Consider the following 26,386-nt stretch of genomic DNA (forward strand, 5'->3'; position numbering starts at 1 on the left):
ATTACAGTGAAATGTTAATAAATGGATTTGCATTTCTCACGTTTAGGTTGCTGGAAGGTGTTGCTCTGAAATTATCTCATGTCATGCATAGCCCACTCAAAAGGAAATGACATTGTATACCCAAAAAGTGACTGTGACAAGCATGACTACCTCAACAAGCCACAAACACACACACACAGACACACACTCACCACACTCAGATGCACACACACATACACGCACAATTATGCGCTCTAACAATACATTTAGCTGATGCTCTTATTCAGGGACTGAATTCAGACTTTTATTAGTAATAATACTACCAGTACTAATAATAATAATAATAATAATACGTAAAAGCTATTTGTACTGTTGCAGATAGACAGTTGTCAACAGGAGAGAGCAATAGTGTACAGTCTTGTGCAACAGCATGTGGGGGAGCACTGCAGTGCTCGCCGCCACCGGTAATGTTACACTGCTCTCGCGCTCTCTCCGCCCTTGCCGAGAGACAGGTGTTCGGAACACATGCCTTCATCAATGAAGGCGCTTGGTTAAAAAAGAAAAAGAAAAAAAAGTTGACAGCGCCGTATCGCCTCTGCGTCGCCGATGGAATGTGCCTAATACTTACCCTGTAGCCTTATGTCAACCGATGGCAAACTTAGGCGACTGCGTGACAGAAATGGTCAGATTTGAATCATGCTGTTCGAATTACGCAGTGCAGTGTATATTTATTTATTTTTTTCGATGAATGATGGAACTCGCCGTTTCGACAGCCTAGGAGCTATCGTTGAATCGTGGCGTACATTGGATTCGGATATTCATTTGTGGGATTTTAGGAAGAAACTTGCGTAACGTTATGGCTTCAAGCTCCGCTAAAGCAACGCAGCCCGCTGGAGCTTGCAACGGGACTGCAGCAGACTTCCCGAACATCGAACAGGAGCTATATGACTACCAGATGCACACAAAAATGTGCAAGAAAATTGCACAGCTTACAAAGGTAAGAATAATATCGGTCTGGCACGAACAGCAGTTGCGCGTGAAGTCGTTATTCGCAATGGCAGGTGCAGTAACGTATTTACGAGGCATACGACAGTAGCCTGACATTTCTTTAGTGGTTTGAATTAACTGACCGCTGGTTTAAAAAAATGGACTAAGCTTATTGGCAGGCACCTTTCAGGGTAAATTTTATAGCTTTTCCCAGTACGTGTGCTTAAAGATGGCTGCATTTTGAGGTAGCCTAATGCCTGTGTAACGGGTTGACAGCCCATTAAGTTGTATGGCCAAGAGGTAAACAAAAACGAGCATAATGTAGCCAGTCATATCTTCTAACTGCGACCATTATTCATTGTTAAAGTTTGAATACACATTGTACGCGTGGAATTGGTATAACAGGTAAAGGCACTCTCGATATGTTCATTGCAGCGTAATCATGCTGTTTAATGACCAAAGATATCCTTTCGGAAATGACTGACCAAATTTATTTATCATGATAGTGTGTTATAAATGAGGACAGGAGGACAGGTCTGACAGCTACCTAACTCCCTCCCAACACACAAAATAAATTTTAAAAAACATCGCTATAATAAAAGACAAAATAAACATCCAGTAATTACCCCACATTGGACTTTAATTTTCAACGCTTAATTTTTTGACGCTTTTAGTGGGCTATTTGTGTGGCCATTTTTCTTTAAACATTAAATACACATATGTTCTCTCTCTCTCTCTCTCTCTCTCTCTCAATTCAATTCAATTCTCTCTCTCTCTCTCTCTCTCTCTCTCTCTCTCTCTCTCACGCATGCATGCACACATATCTATTGTTCTGAGACAGAGCCCAGATGGACCACACTGTGTAAAATATGTAAAGGCATTTCTACAAGCGTTTGCAGTTTTTTAAATGATACATACGCACTGAATTCTTCAGCGCAGCATATAAAGTTAATTCAAAAGGACTGCGGACGAACCTGCGGTTGGCACGTCTTGCAAGTCTCTGAACTCTACATCACCTTCTCGCGTTGTTACAGAAGTGGCTTGGTCTGTAGGCCGTGCCGACCAGATCAGGCTGTTATGTCAGCAGTTGTGACAAAGCCAATCTCGTGTCAGTCATTTTTTCACTTAGTTAGTTGTAAGCAGAATCCTTGTACCACGGCTCTCCAATTGGTCTCCCTCTGTTTTTTTTTTGTTTTTTTAAAAATGTCTTTTCTCGTATACCTAAGCAGAAAGGCCTGTGGCCGTCTCTTTGGCAACATGAGAAAACCGAACAGGGTTTTGAATACGTTCCTCCAGTAACTAAATTTCTGGTTTGTGCTGTAGCAGTTTGGGTTGAAATTATTTGCATCATTTGACAATTCACTTTGTCAAATAACAGCTTTGCCTCAAATCGCTGAGTTGGATAATTTACTTGCAGTCCTTAAATCAAACCTTTGCCGGCTGCTGGATGGCTCGTTGGGTTGAGCCCCGAGGTCTTGGGTCGAATGCGGACCGTTCCAGTGCCGACTGTGCCTGGTATCGCCCTATGAGGTGATGCGTGATGTCGGTCGTGTATGGGCAGGTTCAGTCGGTCAAGAGGTCTGCGTTTCGTCTGTCTGAGCGATCCCCGCTGGTCGATTGGGTGCCCATGCGTCTACATTTCACAGTCGCTGATGAAAGGACTTCCTCCGACTCCGGTCTGTGCAAGCTTAGCTGTAGTCTACACTCCCAAATCGCCAGTGGTTACAGTTTGCCAGAGTTTGCACTTGAATGCGGCTGGGGTTGCGGATAATTAGACATTCCAAATCAGTGTGGGAATTGGACCCCCAATTTGATGCCCCACTTTGGGCATCAAATTTATTTTAAAAAATTAAAATTAAAATAAGTATTTGAAGTAGTTATTGTTCATTGTATCGTTTAGTGTGGAATTGAGGGGTCCTGTTGCACGGGAATGTTGAAAACATTCCTAGAATTTCTGGTATTTTTGAGGATATGCAAAGATGCCTGAGCGCTCTGCAGAGAAATATGTCCAACATTCTGTGCAGGGATTGTGGGAGAGGAAGCCAGTCTGTTATCTTGGGGCCGGTCCATGCACTGGATTAATATGCATGACTTCTCTCTTCATTACTGACCAGAGAATGAGCAAATCAACTAGTGTGTTAAAACCGAGGAATGGACCGAATTCTAGCTTTTTTTTATGGCAGACATTGTTGGCATTTGCACAAGCTTTAGTAACAGCGAGGGTAACATCTGCTTCTGGCACTAGTGCCGGGCAGTTAATGAACTCTATCCTCTTACTCTTTGGTAAAAAAAAAAAAATCTCTGTCCAAACAAGTGTGTGTTAAAAAGCAGAAGGGTAACCATGGAGACATGGCTTAATTACAGGAGAGAGCATTGTCGTCCTCGGTGTGCTGCACCAGAATGTCTCTCCCTCTCATTTCAGTGGGGAAATAGAGGGGGAAATAGCGCGCGGGGGGGACACGCATCGGCAAATATCAGCGGCAGATCAGCAGCCGACCTGCTCGGCCCCGCGCGTCTGCGTTTCCGCGTGTGAAAGACGCCGCTCTCGGCTCCAGCCGGATTAGCGGTCCCCCGAGGGGGGGGGGGGATGCTAAATCGGCGGCTCGGCCCAAAAAAAGATGCGCTGTGATAGACGCGGCGATCCACTGCACCTCTGCGGGCCGTCCAGGCGGCCGCCGCAAAGCGATAATGGATTCTGACGGGGGGTTTTTTTTTTTTTTCGTGTGTGTGTGTGATAATACTCCGGTACCTCTCACGCGCTCTCCCTCTCTGGGAGTATCGGGTGGTACGGATCGAACAGTTTCTGTTTGCATCACGGCGGAGCGGATCCTACCTCACTACAGACACGCGGTGACCGCCGCGCGGCGCGGCCATGCCTGTAACCCGAGCTCGGAAAATCGTACGCGGCCGAGGGAACGATCGATCGATTCTCGGGTCGGTCGGTTTTGGGGATGCTGCTCTCTCCCAAATCGACAGAGCGGGTCGGAGCTGACAGGCCGGCTGCAGGGCAGGGCGTTTGGCCGCTGCGGTGCGGTGCAGAATGCAATTAAATGCAAATGTTTAAAGGAGGACTCGGTGCGGCTTGTGTCGCTTGTAGAAACAAGAGGGTTGGCGTCTGAACAGAACGTAAGGAAACCCTGAACCGGGCCGAACTGCCAGGGCTGTATAGGGATGGGGGCAATCCCTCCCTGCCATCCCAGTATGGCCATTCAGACAGCAGCCATTCCACATCATCATGCACACAGTCACAGACCCTACAATTCACACTCTGCTGCAGAGATGGGCGCCGAGGGCCGTGTCTATTTCTGGTTTTCATGCCAGCTTCTGGCCTTAATTACGCAATTAGCCCCAACGTTTGGGCCATCTGGCATTTCGGCTACATTTTCATGGTGAGCGCATGAATGACAGCCCAAAGACTGTTCTCGCGTCTCCAATGTACGAAACGTTTCACTGTGATCTAATCCACGAGCGAACCAGTGTTCGGTGAACACAGCCAATTAGATTTGCTCATTTAGCCCAGGAAATGGGTGGAAACAAGAACCTGCACACACACACCTGTGTACCTGCACGATCGGCATCCCCTGTGCTTACTGTGTACTTCCAGTTCCGGTCTGTGCAGGTACACCGGCACCTCCAGGACCAGAACTGCCCACCCCCTGTCGCACTGTGATGCTTGTTCTTTGAGGGCGGTCCACAAACTCCACTGGCACACGCACAGCTCTTGAGCTAATAGCAACGTTTAAACAAACAGTGCATTATATTTATTGAGCAGACATTCTTATCCAGAGCAACTTGCAGTATAAGAGACCATAAGTGTGTCCACCTGAGTTATGTGATCAGCGGTGCCAGACCTGAATAAAAACAACATTCTCAGACCGGCTAGGGAACGCGCTCCACTACTGAAGCGCTAATGCGAGCTAACTATGCTAACCAAATTGGGCCGGGGGTTATGTCATCTGCCAAGTTACGCCTTGGAAAAAAACACAAGGAAAGAGAGAAGAGACAGACATTTCGCGCCAACCCTAATCAAGCACACCTCATTCAGCAGCTGGAGGCCTCGCTAAGCTGGCTAATTTATAGAATCATAAGAGCTTTCTTAGGCTTGGAGTGAAAACCTACAGGACGGTAGATCTCAAAGAACAGGGTTGGGCAGCCATGCCCTAGAGGAAGCTGGGATGTGATTCTGCTTCCTGTTGTGTGCCAGTCTGTTCATATTTCTGCAACAGTGTGTCCATTTCTACTTACACGTTGAAAATTTAATATAATTTTCCACTTGCACTGCATTAAGTAAAAAGTGAGTAGAAGAAGGCTGTAATAGCACAATCAGTCAGATTACACAGATCGTTACCGCCTGTCTCCCCCTCCCATAGTCAAATTTGTGAAAACAAATGGAAATGTTTGACTTTTCAAAAAATAACGCATTCCAAAACTATTAATTGTCTTGATGTTATCTGTGTTATCTTGTGGGCGGCAGTGTAGTATAATGGGTAAGGAATTGGTAACCTACAGGTCACAGGTTCGATTCCTGGGTAGGACACTGCCATTGTACCCTTGCACAAGGTGCTTAACCTGCTTCAGTATATATCCAGCTGTATAAATGGATGCAGTGTAAATGCTGCTAAATGCCTGTAATGTAATGTGTTTGTAGCCACAAAAACGAAATCCTAAAGTACTGAATGTGAGTGCAGTGTGTGGTTTAACGTTCTGTAGTGTACATGTCGTCGGTATTGGATCTGAGCGTGAGGTAAATGGTTTTGAATGTTGGCCCCCTCACAACAAGAGAGGTCAAGTACAGAAATATAAGCAGCCAGCGAGAGCAGCCTGGGATATACAGGGCTAAAGATAACTGGCGGGGGTATGTTCAGTTGGGGGGGTGAGGTTCGTGGGGGGAGAGAAGAAGACTCCCGCCAGCTGTTCTGCGTCCCTGACAGCAGCAGTTTCTTTTTTAAAACGCCGGATCCGGGGTGTTACTAGGGCAACGCCACAGGAGACGTCCGTCACGTTACCGGGACGGGGGCGCACCGCACGCCACAAAAAAAAAATTCGCCCCCCCCCGTTTCTTAACGGCTCGGGTTGTTGACGGGCAGCTGTGCTCGAGCGGAATGAAGTGAGGAGAGAAGGGGGGGCGGGGCTTCCACGGCTGTCACTCACTCCCTGGTGTGAGACCAGGGATAAGAGTCACGCTGAGATAAGGAACGACATCCCTGCCACCGCCCGCCAAAACCCGCCAACGATGGGCGAGATTACACCTGGGTGTTATAAGATCCCAAACGACACCGAGGGGGTTCTGTTTAAGGGAAGGCGAAACCCAGGTTTCGGGGATTTTGTTGGATGTTCCGGGTAGCTATGAAGCAAACTGAAGCCACCGACTTTTTCACATATTTCACATACAAATATCTGCACTTGTCTAGGTGCCGCCCTGCTGTGCCTGTGGGTTCATTTAATTAAACAGATGCCATACTGGTGTTAATAATATCAGAGTGAACAGCTGACATTTTTTTTCAGTGAAACGCCATACTTTTAGGTACGGTTTGTCAGCAAGGCTTTAAAAAAAAAAATCTAAATATACTGCGTGGGACTTCATTTACAAATTTTGACTTGTGGCGGAGGGTGCAGTGGGTAGCACCTGTCGCCTCACAGCAAGAAAGTCCTGGAATCCGGCCTGGGCCTTTCTGTGTGGAGGTTGCATGTTCTCCCCGTGTCCGTGTCCGTTTCCTCCGGGTGCTCCGCTTTCCTCCCACAGTCCAAAGACATGCAGGTCAGGCTAATTGGTGACTCTAAATTGCCCATGGGTATGCGTGTGTGTGTGAAGGGTGTGTGCGCCCTGCGATAGATTGGCGGCCTGTTCCAGCCTCTCTCCCAATGCACGCTGGGATAGGCTCCAGCACCCCCTCGCGATCCTACCCAGCATAAGCGGGTATAGATAATGGATGGATGGATGGATGGATGGATGGATGGATGGATGGATGGACTTGTGGTGGTCGAGCAATGTAGCGCAGTTCTAGCTGCGTCATTCTCCTCCTGTCTATTCTGGCCCCCCCCAGGAAGAGCCCAGAAGCCTCATAAAGCATCCGGAGCCTAAAGTGCTCTGTTTATGAAATTTAAAAAAACAATTGAGCTGACTCAGAGCTGAATGAGAAAGACACTTGTGTTTTTGGCTTGGCAGATTGATTAAGATATGGCAGACATTTGGCAGGAGGTACAGGATGAACGTTAAGATATTGGGGGGGGGAGTGTATGATTGAGAGTCGTCGGTTTGCGCTCAAATCAGTAACTGGGAGAGTGGTGCTTGCAGAGGTCCTCTGAGAGTGATCAGACTCCTCTCTCTCTCTCTGCTCACAACGATTATGCTCAAGGATTAATGTTTTCATTATCCTCACTGGCAAATTTGCCCGTTTCATTACACGCAGTTTTTCATTTTCCATCGTGACGTGGGCAAATTTGGCTTGCCTCGCGAATTAATGAATAAAGACGCGTAATTGAGTATTTTTGCTAAATCCAAATAATAAAAATTGGAAGCAAGTATTGTTTATTTTGCATATAAATAAGCTTCTAGTGGGCAATGATGATTGCGATTTTGCAAGTTGCTAGCGGTTTCGATGGTGCAGGGGGTGACCTTCATTATGACTGCGATTTTGCACATTGCTGGGGGTTTTGGGGGGTGTAATTTTTGTTACACACTGCAAACCCAGCACTCAACCTCCAGAATCCTGGGGGGGGGGGGGGGCTACCACAGAATTCCATTAACCTCTTATGGTACCCCTCCTGTTTTAGTTTTGATTCCAATAATAAATTCACAAATTTGGTCAGAATCACTTGGTGTTAATGACAGGATGAATTCTTCTCTCGAGTCCTTTGAGGAATGATGCGCTTGCTGAAGTCGCTCTTGTCGTGTGCTTGTGAGATTGTGTGCTTGTGAGCAAATTATCCTCGCGGATCTTAAACGCGCCAGCGATGCTCAGCGCAGTTTGTTATCAAGATTTTTTAACAGATTTGGCAGACGAGCGAACGAGCGGCGGCAAGCGGATATTAATCAGAGCTGAGCTCAACTCATTTCACTGCTGGATGAGAATAGCTCGGTTTGCACCGGTTGTTCATTGGGCTGTCGTTGCAAGACCATATATCAACAATGCAAGGTTGGATAGTGAAATTACAGTCATTTTTCATTTAATTGGTGATACCCCCCCAAAAGCACGCTATGGTATCTAGTTTTATCTACTGGACCATTAAAGTCATATTCTTTTATTTTACATGTTGGACATTGTTGTAAATATGTGGCTTAGTGTGCTTTTATGACCATATATATATTTTTTGTGATGTGTTACATGCTATAGAAAATGTTCAGCTGCACAGCTGGCCTGAAACGTTGACCGATTTTATTTACAAGCTAATTATCCCCTCCTATAGAAATTTTAAAATAACGTAATACATTTGCGATAGCTCCCTCCCGAGCTGAGACAGCGTTTGCTGTTCAGCATTATCAATATGCGGTCTGATAGTATTGAAGTGTAAATTGGAAAACCTGGCTGTGAAATTGTTTATGGTAGCGAGCGCCTCACGGCGTCTGTACGGTTAGGCGTATTGATTCGCGCACAGCATGCTTAATTTGCGAGGAAGCCCAGCGGGTGGGAACTTAATTGGCGATAGCGAACTGCCTTAAATACAGGACTTGTGCACTGTGCGTTGAGGCAGAACGTACACACACGGGGGCTGTTTTTACGTGATTTAGCGGCGACGACACGGTGCGATTCTGCGCGTCGGTTAACGGTAAACGGGCCTTCAGTTGCCGATGGGAATCCCGCCGGAAGGATTCCGGAACTCTGAGAAATGAGCATTCTGGGAGCACGGCAGTCGACTGTGACCCGTCTGCTCGGACCGATCGAACGCTCAGACGTGCAGTGACGCAAGTCGCCAGACCTTCACTTATTGGCCCGTACATATGTATTTACTGTACATCACTGTGCTCAATTTTAATCGGTTTCAGATCAAATGGTGATTTTTCTCAGAAAAATCGCAGAGCAGAGTTGGGTCCTTCAGCAAACTCAGAGAATATGGAAGTGCTATGTAAGTGATTGTCTATGAGTAATGTCACATAGCCAAAAAAAAAAACCCAGAATGCTTCAGTTACATATTAAATTCTGGTGGTCCTGTTCACCATTCTGTAACCCCTATCTGAGAATATGCCCCCCCCCCCCCACTCTGAAATGGAATGAAATCCTTGCCACTATTTTTGGGTGGGGCGGGCATGACATCTCAAAATGCAGCAGCTAAGAAGGTCAGTCTTCAAAACTCAAGTATTTCCCGAGATTAAAATAAAAGCTTGCGTGTTATCAATGGCCTGCAGTCTTGGAGGAAAAGGATGATTTATCTCTCAGACTTGCAGTGAGAGGCCTGTTCTGTGAGGGAACTGCTTGATAAAATAAGAAACTTTATAAAGATTATTACTGGAGTAGGAGCACTTGTGTTTGTTGAAGTCTTGTGTGCTTGTGTCGCCTGTGTATGTGTGTGCATGCATGCGTGTGTGTGTGTGTGTGTCTACATGTGTGCGTGTTTGCATGCGTGTGCATGTGTGTTTGTGAGTGTGTGTGCATGCATGTGTGTGTGTGTGCATGTGTGCACACAGAGGTGAGTGTGAATGTGTGTGTGAGTGTGTGTGCATGCACGTGTGTGTGTGCACATGTGCAGGCTTTAGTGCCACACTGTTTTTGGCACCTCATCCGTCATGACTGCTGTCGTTAACGTAGCAATAATAATTATCCACACTGTCATCAGTCACCTCTTATTCCTTCTGTTCTTGGGAGCCTTTACTGGACGGATCCAGTCGACGTGTCATTTGAACAGTGTCCTGTAGATGTGTCATTTTAACGGATCCAGCAGACGCCTCCTTTTTTAAACGGATCCTGTAGACGTGTCATCTGCAGTGTCCTGTAAGAGCTGAAGATTTCCCTCCGCATGCTTTCCTCATTACTGATGCACAGGCCCAGCGGGGGGGTCAGGCATGAAAGACGCCCGGGGGCGCGCCCGGGGACGCCAGACGAATGTGAATGTGGCGGGATCCGTGCAGGTAGCTGGCATTACCGCTGGGGCCAAAGGTCAAAGGTCGCGTGCTCCGGCGGTCCCCACGCCGCATAGCTGAAATGATTTAGGATTAGGAAGGACTTCATTAAGGAGCTCTCTCTCTGTCTCTCTCTCTCTCCCTCTATCTCTCTCGCACTCTCTGCCTCTCTCTCTTTCTCACTCGATCACTCCCTCTGGCTCTCTCCCCGTCTCTCTGTCTCTATCTCTCTCTCACTCTTTCTCTGTCTCTTTCTCTCACTCTTTCTGTCTCTTTCTCTCTCTCACTCTACACCTTCTTGCTGTTGGGGCACAGGCTACAGAAAGAGCTGAAATATGCTAATTTCATACTGCACCGTAATAAAAGTGTAGATTTTCAGCATCAGGTCAGGCAACTGGAGGTGGTTTGGCTCTAAATATAATAACCATTAATATGACACCGGAATCATTGAAGAATGCTACCGCACATAATGAAAGACTTAAAAATCCCTTTCCTGTGAAATCTCATCCAAATCTAATCCTTCACATAGCACAATAAATATATGTATTTTAAGCAACTGCTTCAAATATGTGCTTTGCTTAGAAATTTTAAGCCACAATGCACTGTGGAAAACTTTTATTTCATAATTTAAAAAGCTTCCGCAAACAAAAAGAAGGTCATGTTTGCTATCAGGATAGCACGAAGTTAAGAACAATCTGCACTCTGCAGTTTTATTTAAGGTAACCACCAACTCAAACTGATAGCACAGGGAATTCGAGCCCTGTCAAGTATATTAGCCTACAGGCCAAACTGTTCACCGTACGATCCTGTTTTATATCGCTGTAAACAGCATTTATGTTGAGTGCGCTATTAATATTTGATGCGTTTTAGTTGGGGCTGTACCTGCAGTGGTGCGCTGTGCAGATGGTGCTGCTGAATGTGCACAGCCAATCAGGGAGGGCTACGGCATTGGCCCCGCCCCGTGTTTAAACCTGACAGTGAGTCATGAAAGGCCGGTTTGACCCCTGTGACCTCTGTAATCCGTCACAGTCTGTGGGGCACCGTCGTATAACGGGAGTACCGTGGGATAAGAGAGACGTTCGAGACGGCGAAAGCGTGAGGTGGCACTAGGGGGGCCAGACTGGGGGGCAGGATCTGCATCTTTTCTCTCTTTTACAGACAGGAAGTTATCGTGCATCCATCGCATTTCTGTGTGTCTGCTATGCTCGTGAAGCACAGGTGTAATAAATCTTGGTTCAACCTTGAAAAAGGGTATAATGATAATAATAATGATGATGACGATGTAACATTTTAGGCATTAGGCTGATGCTGCAGTGACTTACAATGAGTGCAGGTGAAGACACAGCCTGGACTCGTTAATCACCAGCGTCCCCAGTAGTGATGAACGAGAGTGCAGTGGCCAGGCCACAGCACCCCTGCGATGGGCAATCCTTTCCCTTGTCACTAGAACACGAGTGTCAAACTCCCAACTTGGGGGGGGCTGTAGAATCTGCTGGTTTTTGGTGTTTCAGAATCAGCAATTCTTTTCAGCTGTTGATTGGCCAAAACAGTGGTGACCAGCCCTGTTCCTGGAGATCTACCATCCTGTCGGTTTTCACTCTAACCTTAACAAAGCACACCTCAATCATCAGCTGGAGGTCTTTGTTGAGCCACTAATTAGTAGAGTCAGGTGTGCCAAATTAGGGTTGCAGGAACAGGGCTGGTTTCCACTGGGCTAAAGAGTCCAAACACTTAGTTTTCAAGGCCTTAATTTACCACTGATTAAAAGGAAAGCAAAAAAAAAAAAATGCAGACACTGCAGCCCTCCAGGACTGGAGTTTGACGCCCCTGCGCTAGAATCAGAAGACAGGGAAGGGAAGGTAGAGAAATGATTTTTTTTTGAGGGGGTAGGGCAGGGGTGCACAACAAATGGGATCGATCCAGTTCAGGATTTTGTTTAATGATTTATTTAGCTGACATTATTGACGTTTTTTGGAAGCACCAGCTGCAGCTGCAGACTGAAAGTGTATCCTAATTTTGCTGTGCTCAAGTACAGGAGTGAGCCAGCACAGTTTATAGTGCTCACTGAATATTAAAGTTAAGGTAAGTGGTTGAAAAAAAACAAAACAAACCAGGCCATAGACAGGACCCCAGTTTTGCACCCCTTGGACAGGGAAATATCAGATGGATTGGGGGGGGCGGGCGTCCTCTTTCAAGAAAGATTTGAACCAGCAACCCAAGGATTCCTCGTATTTTGCTCTATAGCCCTCTGCTCTACCTGCAGAGCTGCTGAAGGGTTGGAGGCAGGAAGACTGCTATGGTACGGTGTTGCTGATGGCACTAATAGTTTTATTTTTTCATTAGCAAATACTACCGTGTGATGCATAAAAGTACAAAACCAGATGTTCAAGCACAGAGGCCTGGCCACAGAATGGGAAGTAAAATGTGGAACATACATAAAATTTGGAAGAATGATCAGACAGTTGAATTGCACCTAAAACTATATTGTTGAGTATATTGCGAAAAGGCACAATTTTACAATATTATGAAGCTATATGAGGTAAAGTTGGTGAGTTAGAAGTGGCAATTATACATTTTGTAATAATGGTATCGATCTTGGCTTATGGTACATTACATCTATATATTCTGCCTGTATTATGTTTTCATATTTTTTACCCTTCATTCAGATCCATTACTTTCATGAGATGTGCTTTCTTACTCTCAAAAGCGATCTATTCCCTTCTGAATATGACCAGTTTTCTTCGTTCAATATCTTGTTACTCCCGTATACAGTTGCAATAATATACTGTCATTATGTCTCTTTTTAAAGATGGACGCAATATCTCGAACAGTGTTACAATCCGAAGAAAAAATTGATTTTTTGTAACCATTAAACTGGTGTACCTAGAGCACTTATTTTTCTTATTTCTTGGCTTCATTGTATTACCTTGGTAAATAATAACAATAAATCAATACATTTTAGTCTTTTTTTTTTTTACTGACCACCTTGGTAACCAACTCAATTGAGTTGTCTGTTAATGGTAAAAATAATTTGATTGCAATGCAATTCTGTATCACTGTTATGCTATGCTATGCCATGCTATGCTATGTTCTGCTATGTTATGCCATGTCATGATATGTTATGCTATGCTATGTATGTAATGTTATATTACTGTATGTTATGTTAGGTGATCTACTCCCTGAACACCAAGAATGAGGAGCACGAGGCGGCGCTCCTGTCCCTGGAGGAGTCCCACCAGGAGGAGCTGCGGCGGGTCATGGATGAGGCTGAGCGCAGGGGCCGCCCCGTGGAAGAGGAGGAGGAGGTGGGAGGAGGCGAGGGGGAGCTGAGGAGGCGCCTGCAGGCCCTGGAGGGCTCCCTCGAGGAGCAGCGGCAGCTGAACTCGGAGCTGCGAGCGGAGTTCGACGCCTACCGGGAGGAGGTGGAGGAGCGGGCCGCGGCGGCGGCCGTCTCCGAGGAGGAGCTGGGCACGAGGAGGGAGCTGGAGGCCAGGCTGGAGCAGCTGGGCAGGCTGACGGAGCAGCTGGAGGAGGAGAAGGAGGAGGCGCAGGCAGAGGCCGAGCGAGCCAAGGAGGAGGCGCGCCAGCTGAGGGAGGAGCGCGAGGAGCTGAGCAGGAGCGCGGCGGGCGAGCTGGCCCTGCGGCAGGAGCTGGAGGCCCTGCGGGAGGAGAACCAGCGCCTGGAGGAGGCCTGTCGCAGGACGGTGAGCGAGCTGGAGGAGGTGCAGAGGGAGGAGCAGGAGGCGCTGCGGAGGGGTCTGCAGGAGGCCCTGGCGCAGTGGCAGCAGAGGGAGCAGGAGCAGGAGAAGGCCCAGCATGCTTTGCTGCAGGAGAGGCTGGCCAGGATGCAGGAGGACCTCGAGGCCACCACAAAGAGGCTGGCAGAGTCCAAGAGGCACTCCCTGAAGGCACAGGAGAGGATTCAGGTACGGACACAAACATGGAGGAGAGGCTGGTGGGAAACCGGGGTCTGTGCAGTCAGTTTTAGTCCCGCATTATTCCTGCCAGTGTTCATTAAACCCCCAGATACAGATATAAGCTTTATAAATTGCATAATTTATAAATAGGGAAATAATCGCATTTCCTTTTTGATGTTAAGTAGGGCTCACGTTGTAGGATTCCCACTGTCCTGCAATTGATATTCACTTCAAGTCCACTTCTAATTTGGCGGCCCAAAAAATGGATGCATCACTGATTGGTTAATATGTAAATCTCCATTTTACTTACATAAGCAACATTGTCTCCCAAAGACCCATACCAAATCCTCCTGTAGTTGACACTAAGCTCTTTCTTTCCTTAAAGTAAAAAAGAAAAAAAAAAAAACCTTAAAACACTCAACTGGGTTTCTCATAGAATAGCTTCCGTCGATGATATCTCTACACATTCACTGATAGTTGCTGCAATTGAAGAAGGATTGGCGTCATTACAGAACGATTCGGCCCGCCTTGACTCCGGCCTGGAGAAATTGGCCTTTCCGTGACGGCTGAGCCTCGTCACCGAAGCTTACGAATCCACGGGGAAAAAAAAACGTCTCCGTCTTCCTCCTTCTTGTTGCCGCTCTTTTAGAATTTATTGTGCGACAGTCGAGCGGTGTTTTGAGGTTAAATGCATCTTCCAGCCCGGCTCCGGCTGTTGTTAGCGGCGAAGATGACAGGGTTCCATTACCACAAGCGGCAATTAGCGGGGCAACACAGCTGCGAGACCGGGGCAGATGGCGGCGTGCGTCGCGCCTCCTCGTCGTTAAATAGCCGAGAGGCGACATTAGCCGCAGCCGTGGCGTCGGTGACGTTCGGAGAGCTCGGTCCTCCCCCTCCTCCGACGTCGATCGGTCGAGGGAATGGCGGTGTCCACCCCCGCATGCTGATCAGATTTTCCTGGAGAGGGAAGGCGAGGGAAATCGAGATTTAAAAAAAAAAAAGAGAGAGAGAGAGAAACACGGTGAAAATGAAAGCTGAACAGGAGGTCCTCATTTGGGATGCAGCGTGCGTGGGTGTATATTTTATTCCTGGCTAGCTCCTGTGCTCAGTCTCTCACTCTCTCTCTCTCTCCCCTCTTTTTTCTCCCTCTCTCTCTCTCTTGCTCGCACTCGTCTCTCCCCTCTCTGTTTCCTCGTCATTTTCGGTTTTAAAAATAACATCCTCCGCAATTATCCGACAACACGCGAAACAATTTGAAAATCCCCAATGTGTCTGGAACCCCTCCCTTCTCAAATGGCTTGCTTTAGGGTGTCACTAAACCACAGTCATTGTTTCTGTTTTTATCCCCCCCCCCTTCCCATTACCCTCCCCCCTCCCACCCCGACCAGAGCTGTAAAGCTGACTCAAGTTGTCCTCTTTGAAGCTGTACAGTTAATTAGCTTTTCTGGTCCCAGCGAGGTCTGTTTATACCCAGCTTGTTATCAGGGGGGCGAGAGGGCGGTTTTTACCCAGAATGCACCTGTGTCGTTAGGACCTGGAAGGTCAGCTGGAGGAGGCCCGGCGGAGAGTCGCGGGGGCGGAGACGGAGGCGCAGAAGGCGGAGGAGGAGCTGGCCGTGGCCAAGGAGAGGCTCCTCCTGCAGGAGAACGAGCTCCTTTGCAAGTCGGGTAAGCGCTGACCCCTGACCCCTGACCCCTGACCAGCCTGTCCTGGATCAGCCAATGGCTTCACAGTACTTTACTTGAAGCCATTAGCAACTATTCTCATACAGAGCCATTTACACAGCCAACAGCCATACCACCCTGTACCCTTCTCATGCCAAACTGCCGAAGCTAAGCAGCCATACCACCCTGTACTCTTCTCATGCCAAACTGCTGAAGCTAAGCAGCCATACCACCCTGTACTCTTCTCATGCCAAACTGCTGAAGCTAAGCAGCCATACCACCCTGTACTCTTCCCATGCCAAACTGCCGAAGCTAAGCAGCCATACCACCCTGTACTCTTCCCATGCCAAACTGCCGAAGCTAAGCAGCCATACCACCCTGTACTCTTCCCATGCCAAACTGCCGAAGCTAAGCAGCCATACCACCCTGTACTCTTCTCATGCCAAACTGCCGAAGCTAAGCAGCCATACCACCCTGCAGCTCTTCTCATGCCAAACTGCTGAAGCTAAGCAGCCATACCACCCTGTACCCTTCTCATGCCAAACTGCTGAAGCTAAGCAGCCATACCACCCTGTACCCTTCTCATGCCAAACTGCCGAAGCTAAGCAGCCATACCACCCTGTACTCTTCTCATGCCAAACTGCTGAAGCTAAGCAGCCATACCACCCTGTACTCTTCTCATGCCAAACTGCTGAAGCTAAGCAGCCATACCACCCTGTACCCTTCTCATGCCAAACTGCTGAAGCTAAGCAGCCATACCACCCTGCACTCTTCTCATGTTAAACTGCTGAAGCTAAGCAGCCATACCACCCTGTACCCTTCTCATGTTAAACTGCTGAAGCTAAGCAGCCATACCACCCTGTACCCTTCTCATGTTAAACTGCTGAAGCTAAGCAGCCATACCACCCTGTACCCTTCTCATGTTAAACTGCTGAAGCTAAGCAGCCATACCACCCTGTACCCTTCTCATGCCAAACTGCCGAAGCTAAGCAGCCATATCACCCTGTACCCTTCTCACGTTAGACTGCAGAAGCTAAGCAGCCATACCACCCTGTACTCTTCTCATGTCAAACTGCCGAAGCTAAGCAGCCATATCACCCTGTACCCTTCTCATGCCAAACTGCCGAAGCTAAGCAGCCATACCACCCTGTACCCTTCTCATGCCAAACTGCCAAAGCTAAGCAGCCACACCACCCTGTACTCTTCTCACGTTAGACTGCAGAAGCTAAGCAGGTGTAGGCTTGGTTAGTACCTCGATAGGTCACCTGCAGCCTGGGGGAACATATGAAAACTCAAACTGTGTAAAGCCCGGACCCTTTTTTTTAATTTTCCCGCGACAGGACATTTATCTACCTGGCTCCGTCCTGCGGGCTGGCTCCGACGGGTCATTATCGCCGCTGCGCTTTGATTGATGATGCCCCTCACGTTTCGCTCGTGCGTGGCAGAGGGGCGGACCGAGGCGCTATATAACGTGTTCTCCTGAGACGGGCGGAGTACGCTCCGTTCACCGATGAGCCCAAAAAACGCGGGCGCCGGTAACTGCAGGGCACCTGGTCTTTATGTGTGGGCGGCAGTGTAGTATAGTGGCTAAGGAGTTGGTCTTGTAACCTAATGGTCACAGGTTTGATTCCCCGGTTGGACACCTCCGTTGTACCCTTGAGCTAAAGGTACTTAACCTGCATTGCTTCAAATATATATCCAGCTGTATAATTGGATACAATGTAAATGCTATGTAAAAAAAAGAAAACATTGTGCAAGTCACTCTGGATAAGAGCGTCTGCTAAATGCCTATAAATGTGTGCCCACCCAGACTGTGGGCCTCTGGTTTAAAGGCCATTGTCAGGTCGCCCGGGAAACGGAGCTGCGTTTTTACCCAGTCTCCTCTCTGTTCTCTCTTCTCCCCGCGCAGAAGAGCTGCTCAGCCAGTGCTCGTCCCAGAGCAGGGTGTCGGAGGAGGCCGAGGAGCTGCGGGCACAGGTGGCACACCTGCAGAAGCAGGTGAAGGAGCTGGAGCTGCAGACCAGCGGGAAGACCAGCGACCACGCCCGACAGGTCAAACAGGTACGGGTGAGGTCATCAAACTGGGCGGGGCCTCGTCAGTGGAACAAGGAACAAGAGTGTTAACAGAGCTCTGGTGAGGATATTGCTACTGGATAATAACAATAATAATAATAATACATTTTATTTGTATAGTGTTTTTCATACATATAGTTGCAATACATAATGCTTTGTATGACATAGAAACAGTAATAAAATGTTATCAGTAGAGGTACAAATAAAATTGTTACATCAATAACAGTAACAGTAAAAATCTAGTATATATATATGTATATATATATACAGTGTGTATATATATATATATATATATATATAATTCAAATGATAAAATAAACAAATAGTACATATAATATAAAATAAGTAATCTAGGTAAAAGCCAGATTGAAGAGGTGAGTTTTAAGCTGGCTTTCAAAGCTGCTTACAGAGCCTGACAGTGTGATATATGGCAGTAACTCCATAGCCTGGGAGCATAAAAACTGAAAGGAGCCTCTCCTCTCCTCTTTTTCTGTAACTGACTCCCGGTACTTCTGGCAAACAGGCACTAGGAGATCTAAGAGCTGGACGAGGCACACATTCGGACAGGCACTAAGAAAAGTGTGAAGGCGCAAGACCATTGAGAGCTTTAAAACCCTGTAAAAGGACCTTAAAATCAATTCTGCTGTATAGCCCCACACAACGCTTTAACCCTCACACCTGGAGGTGTGTGTGTGTGCTCTGCCAGTGGCTTTGGAACATCATGGCACCTGGAAACACTTATCTAATTTAAGCGTGGCATCTTAAATGGTCAAGAGGTTCCATGGTGAACGTAATTTTATAATGCCAATTTCTGAGTCAGGACGAAAATCACATTTCCATGCAGCTTAAGTGCATGCCCCACCAGAACAGAGCAGAAACTGCTGTCCTTTAGTTACTGAACACTATTGTCGACATAACAAATGACTGTAAAAAGTGTCATGGCCTAGACAAAAAGCCGGCTGATTTGTCTGTAATTGTCAGTGCTGATGTGTCTGTAGTTGTCAGTACCAATGTGTCTGTGGTCCCACAGCATGTAGAGGCCCTGTCCCGAAGTGTCTGTAGTTGTCAGTGCTGATGTGACTAGTTATCAGTGCTGATGTGTCTGTAGTTGTCAGTGCTGACATGTCTGTAGTTGTCAGTGCTAACGTGTCTGTGGGTGTCAGTACTGATGTGTCTGTAGTTATCAGTGCTGATGTGTCTGTGCTGAGGTCTGTAGTTATCAGCGCTGGCATGTCTGTGGTTAGTGTTGATGTCTGTAGTTGTCAGTACTGACGTGTCTAGTTGTCAGTGCTGATGTGTCTGTGGTCCCGCAGCATTTGGAGGCCCTGTCCTGGTGTGTCTGTAGTTGTCAGTGCTGACGTGTCTGTAATCCCGCAGCATGTGGAGGCCCGGTCCTGATGTGTCAGTACTGACGTGTCTGTAATCCCGCAGCATGTGGAGGCCCTGTCCTGATGTGTCAGTACTGACGTGTCTGTAATCCTGCAGCATGTGGAGGCCCTGTCCTGATGTGTCAGTACTGACGTGTCTGTAATCCCGCAGCATGTGGAGGCCCAGTCCTGATGTGTCAGTACTGACGTGTCTGTGGTTGTCAGTGCTGACATGTCTGTAATCGCGCAGCATGTGGAGGCCCTGTCGGCGCAGAGGCAGGAGCTGCAGAGGGCTCACGCCGAGGAGCTGTGGCACGCCCGGCGGCAGGCGGAGGAGGAGAAGAGCCGTCTGAAGGAGCAGCTGAGGAAGAGGCTGGAGGAGACGATGAAGAAACACGCCGCCGAGCTGCGGAGCGCGCACGCCACCGCCGAAACCGAGCGGAAGAAGGCGCAGCGGGTGAGAGAGCGCCCCCCTTTGAGGGTCCCGTGCAAAACACCCTAATTACCGTCCGAGTTAGAGACAGGGGAGCCCAAGGCTTCCCAACAGTCCCCGTATTCATCCGAAAAATCCTTTGTTCCATGTTACTGAGGGCCACAGATGGAACCAATGTGATAAATAACCAAAACTACACTCTCAGAATGGATGCGTTAACATCAACACACTTTCTGTGTCACTATTTTTGTGTTACTCTGAACACATTTTGTGTCAGTGTTACTACTTATTTGGCAAATATACAATTTATGTGTTACAAAGGGAGGCTTTTTAATGCACTTTTAAATGACTGTTGAATTTAACACAAAATGTGTTGTCCTTAAGTAGACAGTGGAGGTGTGTTAAAAATAACACTGCCTTTGAGAGTGTCTGTGGTTTTAAATGGATAACAGCACCCGTAATAACACCTGTCCCCTGGTCAACAGTTTAATCAGAATCCACTCGCCGGCATTAAATCTAGTCACTGGGGTGGGAGCTGGGAAAGGGAACGTTGCCAAAATCGACAGCGACCTCGTGCACTAGACCCCCCCTGACCCCCCCACTGCCGAAAACGGCGCACCCCAGAGCTGTAAAACTGTCCGCTTCGCGGGATGAAACCGATATTTTCCAACCAATCAAATCATCTGTGTGAAGGCACAGTCTGAGGGTGAAGGCGGTGATTCAAACGTGAGTTGTGAGTCACAGAGCAGCAGTTGAATAGTGACAGTGGACATCTGTCAAATACGTCACACGCACCGCCACAAACTGTCACTAACTGTCACAAACTGCCACAAACTGTCACTAACTGCCACAAATCGCCCCTCCGAGAGTCTGGCTACTGTCTGAGCGGCTAGCCCCTGGAATGGCCATTAGGTGCTCACAGGAAGTAGTTTTTCCAGGGTCCTGAGGCTGAAGACACCGTCACTGCCCTTGCGTTTTCCTCCCTGCTGCTGGCTGTTAATGTTCAGCAGCTTCGCCAGTTACTAAAAACAGATTTTAAAAAAATTAAGACTAAGCTGTTTTTTTGTTTATTTTTTAACCATGACTCCAGATTCTTCCTGTGAGATTTAGATTTACATGATGCTGTGATAATGGAAGGTTCCAGCCGCCCACTACTCCGCTTGGTAAAAAGGCTTCTAAGTTCTCCACACCCTTGGCCTGGGAATAGCTCACAGAGGGAGCTTCAGCTAACTGACCTGGTTACTCCCGGAGAATTTAAATCCATTGTAAAGAGCAGAAAACTTGATGCTATTGGTCACTCTAACTGTTTTTGAACTTAAACTTTTTAAAAAACTATATTGCGTTCTTGATTCTGTGTAATGTATTTGTGTGCTTGGGTATCTGTGTGAACCAGGGCGTTGCTTTAAAAGAGCTGTGCTCAATCAGCCTACCCCGTATAAATAAAGGTTAAATAAAAAATAAAAAATTAGAATGCATATGTAAACGTAGAATTTGTTTGAGATGCTTTCATAAGCACCCGTTGCTTTTTCAGCCACCATTGAAAAAGCAGAAGTCGCGCACAGTGGCCCTGATTTAATGTAATGTATCACCGCAGGCCCGCGCCTCCCCCCTGAGACACCGCAATGAGAGGCGCGCGCGAGCCAAGGCCTTTATTCTTCCTCAAAGCCAGACTAATGGCAGAGCGAGGAACGGCCGTTCAGACCGCGGCTGAATATAAATTAGATTCGAAATTGAATCTATTCATTTGTTGTTGCTGTTGTGGTTCATCAGGGCTGTAGATTAAGCATCACACCACCCAGCCCTCGCCCGCCCCCGCTCCCCCCCCCCACGCCCCTCTGTGCTGTAAGCGTCTCTCCCGCACGCGGCCCGCGGCAGGGAGGGTGTTGATTAGGTCCGTCGTCTTGTTTTTTTTTTTTTTGCGTCACAGGAGCACAAGGCACAGGTGGAGGAGGTGAAGCGCAGGAGCGAGGAGGAGCGCCAGGAGGTGGAGAGAGAGAGGGAGGAGCTGCAGAGGAGGCTCCAGGAGTCCGTCCGCCCGGTCAGCTTCCTGTTACCTGCGACCGGGATCCACCCCCCGCCAACCGTTCGCCAACCAATCACCAACCATTTCCCAACTCTTCACAGACCAACTTTGACAGGGCAGTGCCCACAAATTGTTTTTTATGAGTCCACAGTATTCCAATCTGGCATCAACAGCCTCGAACCATCCGTTGATCATCAAACCAAACAGCTCCAAACCATATGCTATTCTTCAAACCATACTTCAAGCTCCAAACCATACTTCACGCTTCAAAATATACTTTATGCTTCAAACCGTCCTTTGTGCTTCAAATCATACGCAGTAAAATGCTCAGTGTTAACTCTTACAGAGTACATATGGTCCCTATTGGACTCATCTGAATTGAATTAACACAGAAGCATAAAGTACACATTTTACTGCATGCTTTATGCTTCGTGCCATACCTTAGGCTGTAAACCATAGCCTGTACTCCAGACCATACTTCATGCTTTATGCTTTCTTCCATTGTTTTCAGCTCCTGCCCTTGCAGTGAAGGGTTAGGCGCAGAGCACCAGTATATCAGTGTGATTTATTGACCGGTTTATTTATTTAAGCATGTAGCGCGGTTCGAGCAGAGTTCAGATGCAAATGCGTACATGTGCGGGCTCCTGTCGCTGGAACCGACGGGGAAATCTGCACAAGCGAATGCTGAATGAGACACAAAAAAAAAAAAAGTGCCCCTGCAAGCTGTTGGGTTATTGGGTTATTTCCCGAAAGTAACATTACGGGATTTTTCATTTCTGGGCGGCTTCTGTGATGTGATTTCAGTTTTACTGCATCATGGCTTCAACCCGCCCAGTCTTTGTGTGCAATGAAGGATACTTTAGATTTTTTAGATATTCTGTGATTCGTGACCCAAAGTTAGTAATTACACTCCACAGCAGCTTGTACAGCTACATTATGCCTCCGGAGGTTTTGTTTATATCGTTTGATTATTCCTCAGTAAAACTATATTTAATATTTTCAGTTGGACTGTTCCCTGTGGTGCATGCAGTCAAATAATCACAGTGCTCCTCAGAACACTCCACTCTAGGAAAGAAACACTGGCAGGATATAACATTTTAATAAAGTTAATGTTTATAATTGTGCATAAAATTATGTTAGATAAATATATAAAAATGCCTAAATTATATAATATTATACATTATATAAATTATGAATATAAAATAATGATAGTAGCATGTACTGAAACTATATTTGATGTTCCTATATATTTGAACGTGTTATTCAGTGTAATAGAGTATATTTTGAATGTATGGCATTATATATGCTTGTTGCCAGGTTACCCCCGGAGGACAGCTGCCCTGCTGTGCCAAAGTGCGAGAGGAGCTGGAGCAGGCGCTGCTCACCATGAGGCAGACTAAGGTACGAGAGCCACGCCCTGCCCCACCTAGACCCCGCCCTACCCAACCGAACCCACGCCCTGCCCCGCCTAGACCCCGCCCTACCTACCCAACCCACTTAACCCTGCCCCGCCCAACCCACCCAACCCACGCCCTGCCCCGCCTAGACCCCGCCCTACCCAACCAAACCACGCCCTGCCCCACCTAGACCCCGCCCTACCCAACCAAACCACGCCCTGCCCCGCCTAGACCCCGCCCTACCCAACCAAACCCACGCCCTGCTCCGCCCAACCCACCCAACCCACTAGCCCTGCCCCGGCCCCGCCCTGCCCAACCCATCCAACCCCACCCTGCCCCACCCCACCCCACCACACCCCACCTAGCCCCAGCCAACTGGAATACAGAGTCCCATTCTCTCTCACACACACATTATTTCTGTCACACACACTTTCTTTCACTCTCTCTCACACACTTTCTCTCTGTCACACACACTTTCTCTCACGATCTTGCTCTACCTCACCCTCCCTGTCATTCCACTCTCCCTGCATCTTGCACTCTTCCTCTACCCTTTTCTCTCTCCCTTTCTTTCTCTCTCTCACTGTTTCCACCTCTCCACTTTAAATTGCATATCTATTTGCAGGAGTTGTGCAATTGACATCTGAGATGTACTGTATTGTGCAATGAAACAACTATGGTGACATTGCTTTACACCAATATAGGTATTCGTTTTTCATATATCTCTCTCGTCTTTAAATAGATTTTTTGTGAGACACAAGCTGAAAAACAAGCATTGTTTTTCTGCTTGAGCAAGAAAACAAGCGCCATTTTTCTGCTTTAGCTGCCCTAACTTGAAAATGTTTTGTCGATGTTTATTAAATATTAAAGCCTAATTAGGGCTGTACACCCTCTGCTACAGACTCAGACTCTTTGTATGGAGAGGTGCATGAACACTGTAAAATGGTGGCTAATGCATTTTCCCCAGGAAGACCTTGATCAGCTGAAAGAGAAACACCAAGCTGAGATTTCAGCTCTGAAGAAGGAAAAACTGACACTGGAAGACAGAATTTTAGAAAAGGCCCAGAAGTACCAGGAAGAAAAAAAGCGGTAGGTTGGACAGCTTGATTAATTGCAAACTGGTGGCGCAGAAGGAGAGATAAAGTTAAAATTTGCCGTTACGTAACGTACGATCTGGAAGCTGTTTTTTTTTATAACTAGCAAAGCAAAGAAGCGATATGAGGTTTTTCTTCCTGAGATTCTTTTGATTGCTTCTCAAAAGGTCAATCTGCAAGTCAATCTACTAGAATGTCTCCAGCGCACTAGTTGAACAAAAATACACACATGGGTAATTTTTTTTTTTAAATCACTTGGCGGTCGGTGAATCGTTTCAGAACTGCAGGGCGCCTTTCGATGCGGCGCGTCTGTCTTTCCCTCCAGGTCCGAAAGCGAGAGCGAGTTTCGGCGGCGCGAGCTCACGGAGCAGCACCTGGCGGCCCTCGCCCGCCTACGCAGGGACAAGGACTCCGAAATCAAGGAGATAACGGAGAGCTTTCAGAGAAAGGTAGGCGGGGAGTGTGTATCAGAAAACGGCGGCGGATGAAGAGAGGTGGAAAATCCAGGTTCAGAAAGTAGAAGTCCTCCCCCAGTACTTTGTTCCAACCACCTGGATTCACTAATTAGTGCAATTCTTCAGGCCAAGAGGCAGAACTAGTTAGTAGAAACTCAGCTGGCTGAGTTCATGGGTGGAAGAAATACATGGGGGCGACATAGCTCAGGAGGTAAGAGCGGTTGTCTGGAAGTCAGAGGGTTGCCGGTTCGATCCCCGCCCTGGGCAGTGTTGAAGTGTCCCTCAGTAAGACACCTGACCCCTAACTGCTCTGGTGAATGAGAAGCATCAATTGTAAAGCGCTTTGGATAAAAGCGCTGTATAAATGCAGTCCATTTACATGGCAGGACTTTTACTTTCTGACCCCTGGACTTTCCTCCTGTGCAGATAAACAGTGCGTTTCACAGCTGCTGCTGCTGCCGCTGACTGTGGCGTCTCTCCTTCTCTCGCTGGCTGCACGAGTTCCCGCTAGCGTAGCGTAGCGCCGCTCTGCCATGCAGCGCACGTCCCCCATGATGCATCACTGCCACTGAGCCTCGGGGGCTTTCCCGCGCTCCGCTGAAACAAAACTGCTCACTCCCGAGTCACGACAGGAGCGAACGTCTTAGAGTGTGTGACGCTGGAGTGTTTTAACCAGCTTGATTGGACGTATCTGATGTTGGAAAGAATACCGTTTAAAAACAAATTAATAATAAATAAATGCACTCCTCTTCTTGCAATAGCAGCTGAGATCCAAAAAAAAAAACCAAAAAAACAATTTCACTCTCTAATTCTGTTTTGCTTGTTTGTTTGTGTTTTTTGTTTTTCGTCCGTAGCTGAAGCTAGAGGAGAAGAGGTTCGACTCTGTGGCAGATAAGAGGAGTAAGGGAGACTGCCACGCTGTCATAGACAGAGATAGCCTGGAGCAGGAAATCAAAAAAACCATGACGCTCAACAACAGCCTGAGGGCACAGCTGCAGTCCACCATTCAGGAGAGCGATCAGCTGATGCAGCTCCCGGACATGAAGGTAAAACCAGACGCCCCCCCCGCTGCGTCCCCAAACCGGTGCCTCTGGGATGAGGGTGTTTCCGTTAATTACGCTTCCCAAGGAGGGCGCGTCTGGGAAAAACGTTCCTTCTTTCGCCTGCTGTCTAGCTTCTTTCATCCTGCCTGTTGCCATTAGCGAAACGTGATGATACTGACTGATTTGTGACTCGATGTGTTTGCCAGTCATCACCTTATCGACATGCGCTTTATTAACTTTTGCCACTGGTTGACCTTTGACCTCACTGATGATGGCCGTCCAACACATTGCCTTGTTGAATTGAACATTTTGCAGGACGTCGATGTTGCCATGGCAGCAGGTCTGGTGGCTTCCCATGCGGCCATTAACCCTTTTACAAGGTGTGAGATAAGAAACATGCGATTAAAATGTTGAGTTAAGAATGCTGATGTCACAGTCACTACTGGTGACGGACAGCAGTGGAGTTCTAGAACACTGGGAGAGGCTGAGAGCAGCCATTATACGGTCTGTGGTGCAGACTCACTACAGGACAGCGCTGGCTGTGTGCTCCTGGTTCTGTGTAGGAGGTGGAGGGGAGGCTGCGGCAGCAGCACGAGGAGTCGCTCCGGGGGGACTGGCTGAGCCAGCAGCAGGCCCTTCGTGCCCTGGAGGAGCGCAGCCAGGAGGAGGTGCAGGCTGAGAGGCTCCGGCAGCAGGCCCAGCAGAAACTGCTCCTGGGTAACCCCGCATGACACACCCCGCCCCACACTGCGCTTCTTACGGGGGGGGGGGGGATTACCTTTCCCAGAGATCACTGCATAACTGTCAGCCATCTTTACGCTCCCTGTTACTGACAAAGAAAACAGAAAAGGCGAAAATAAAATGTTCAAATAACAGTGAGTTGTCTAATCTGGGGCCTGGAT

At 47.7% G+C, this 26,386-nt stretch overlaps 1 protein-coding gene across 6 annotated transcripts in view; it reads left to right on the forward strand.

The window, feature by feature from the left end:
- The first annotated feature begins 408 nt into the window (after nucleotides 1–408).
- The window catches only part of fam184b (family with sequence similarity 184 member B), a 34,448-nt gene continuing 8,470 nt past the window's right edge, over nucleotides 409–26,386 (forward strand). For 3 of the 6 annotated variants that reach the window (XM_064337525.1, XM_064337528.1, XM_064337527.1), the window contains exons 1-11: nucleotides 410–976; nucleotides 13,189–13,947; nucleotides 15,470–15,605; nucleotides 17,512–17,663; nucleotides 19,293–19,499; nucleotides 21,403–21,513; nucleotides 22,816–22,899; nucleotides 23,860–23,981; nucleotides 24,312–24,435; nucleotides 25,296–25,487; nucleotides 26,048–26,201. In XM_064337525.1, coding sequence (XP_064193595.1) covers nucleotides 836–976; nucleotides 13,189–13,947; nucleotides 15,470–15,605; nucleotides 17,512–17,663; nucleotides 19,293–19,499; nucleotides 21,403–21,513; nucleotides 22,816–22,899; nucleotides 23,860–23,981; nucleotides 24,312–24,435; nucleotides 25,296–25,487; nucleotides 26,048–26,201 — 2,182 coding nt within the window. In that variant the 5' untranslated portion in view covers nucleotides 410–835. Of the gene's footprint in view, nucleotides 977–7,901; nucleotides 8,141–11,926; nucleotides 12,321–13,188; nucleotides 13,948–15,469; nucleotides 15,606–17,511; nucleotides 17,664–19,292; nucleotides 19,500–21,402; nucleotides 21,514–22,815; nucleotides 22,900–23,859; nucleotides 23,982–24,311; nucleotides 24,436–25,295; nucleotides 25,488–26,047; nucleotides 26,202–26,386 lie in introns of those variants that run through there. The other 3 variants (XM_064337530.1, XM_064337531.1, XM_064337529.1) reach the window with 3 other exon arrangements.

Source organism: Anguilla rostrata, chromosome 5 (assembly GCF_018555375.3).
Source record: "Anguilla rostrata isolate EN2019 chromosome 5, ASM1855537v3, whole genome shotgun sequence".
Classification (NCBI taxonomy): Eukaryota; Metazoa; Chordata; class Actinopteri; order Anguilliformes; family Anguillidae; genus Anguilla; species Anguilla rostrata.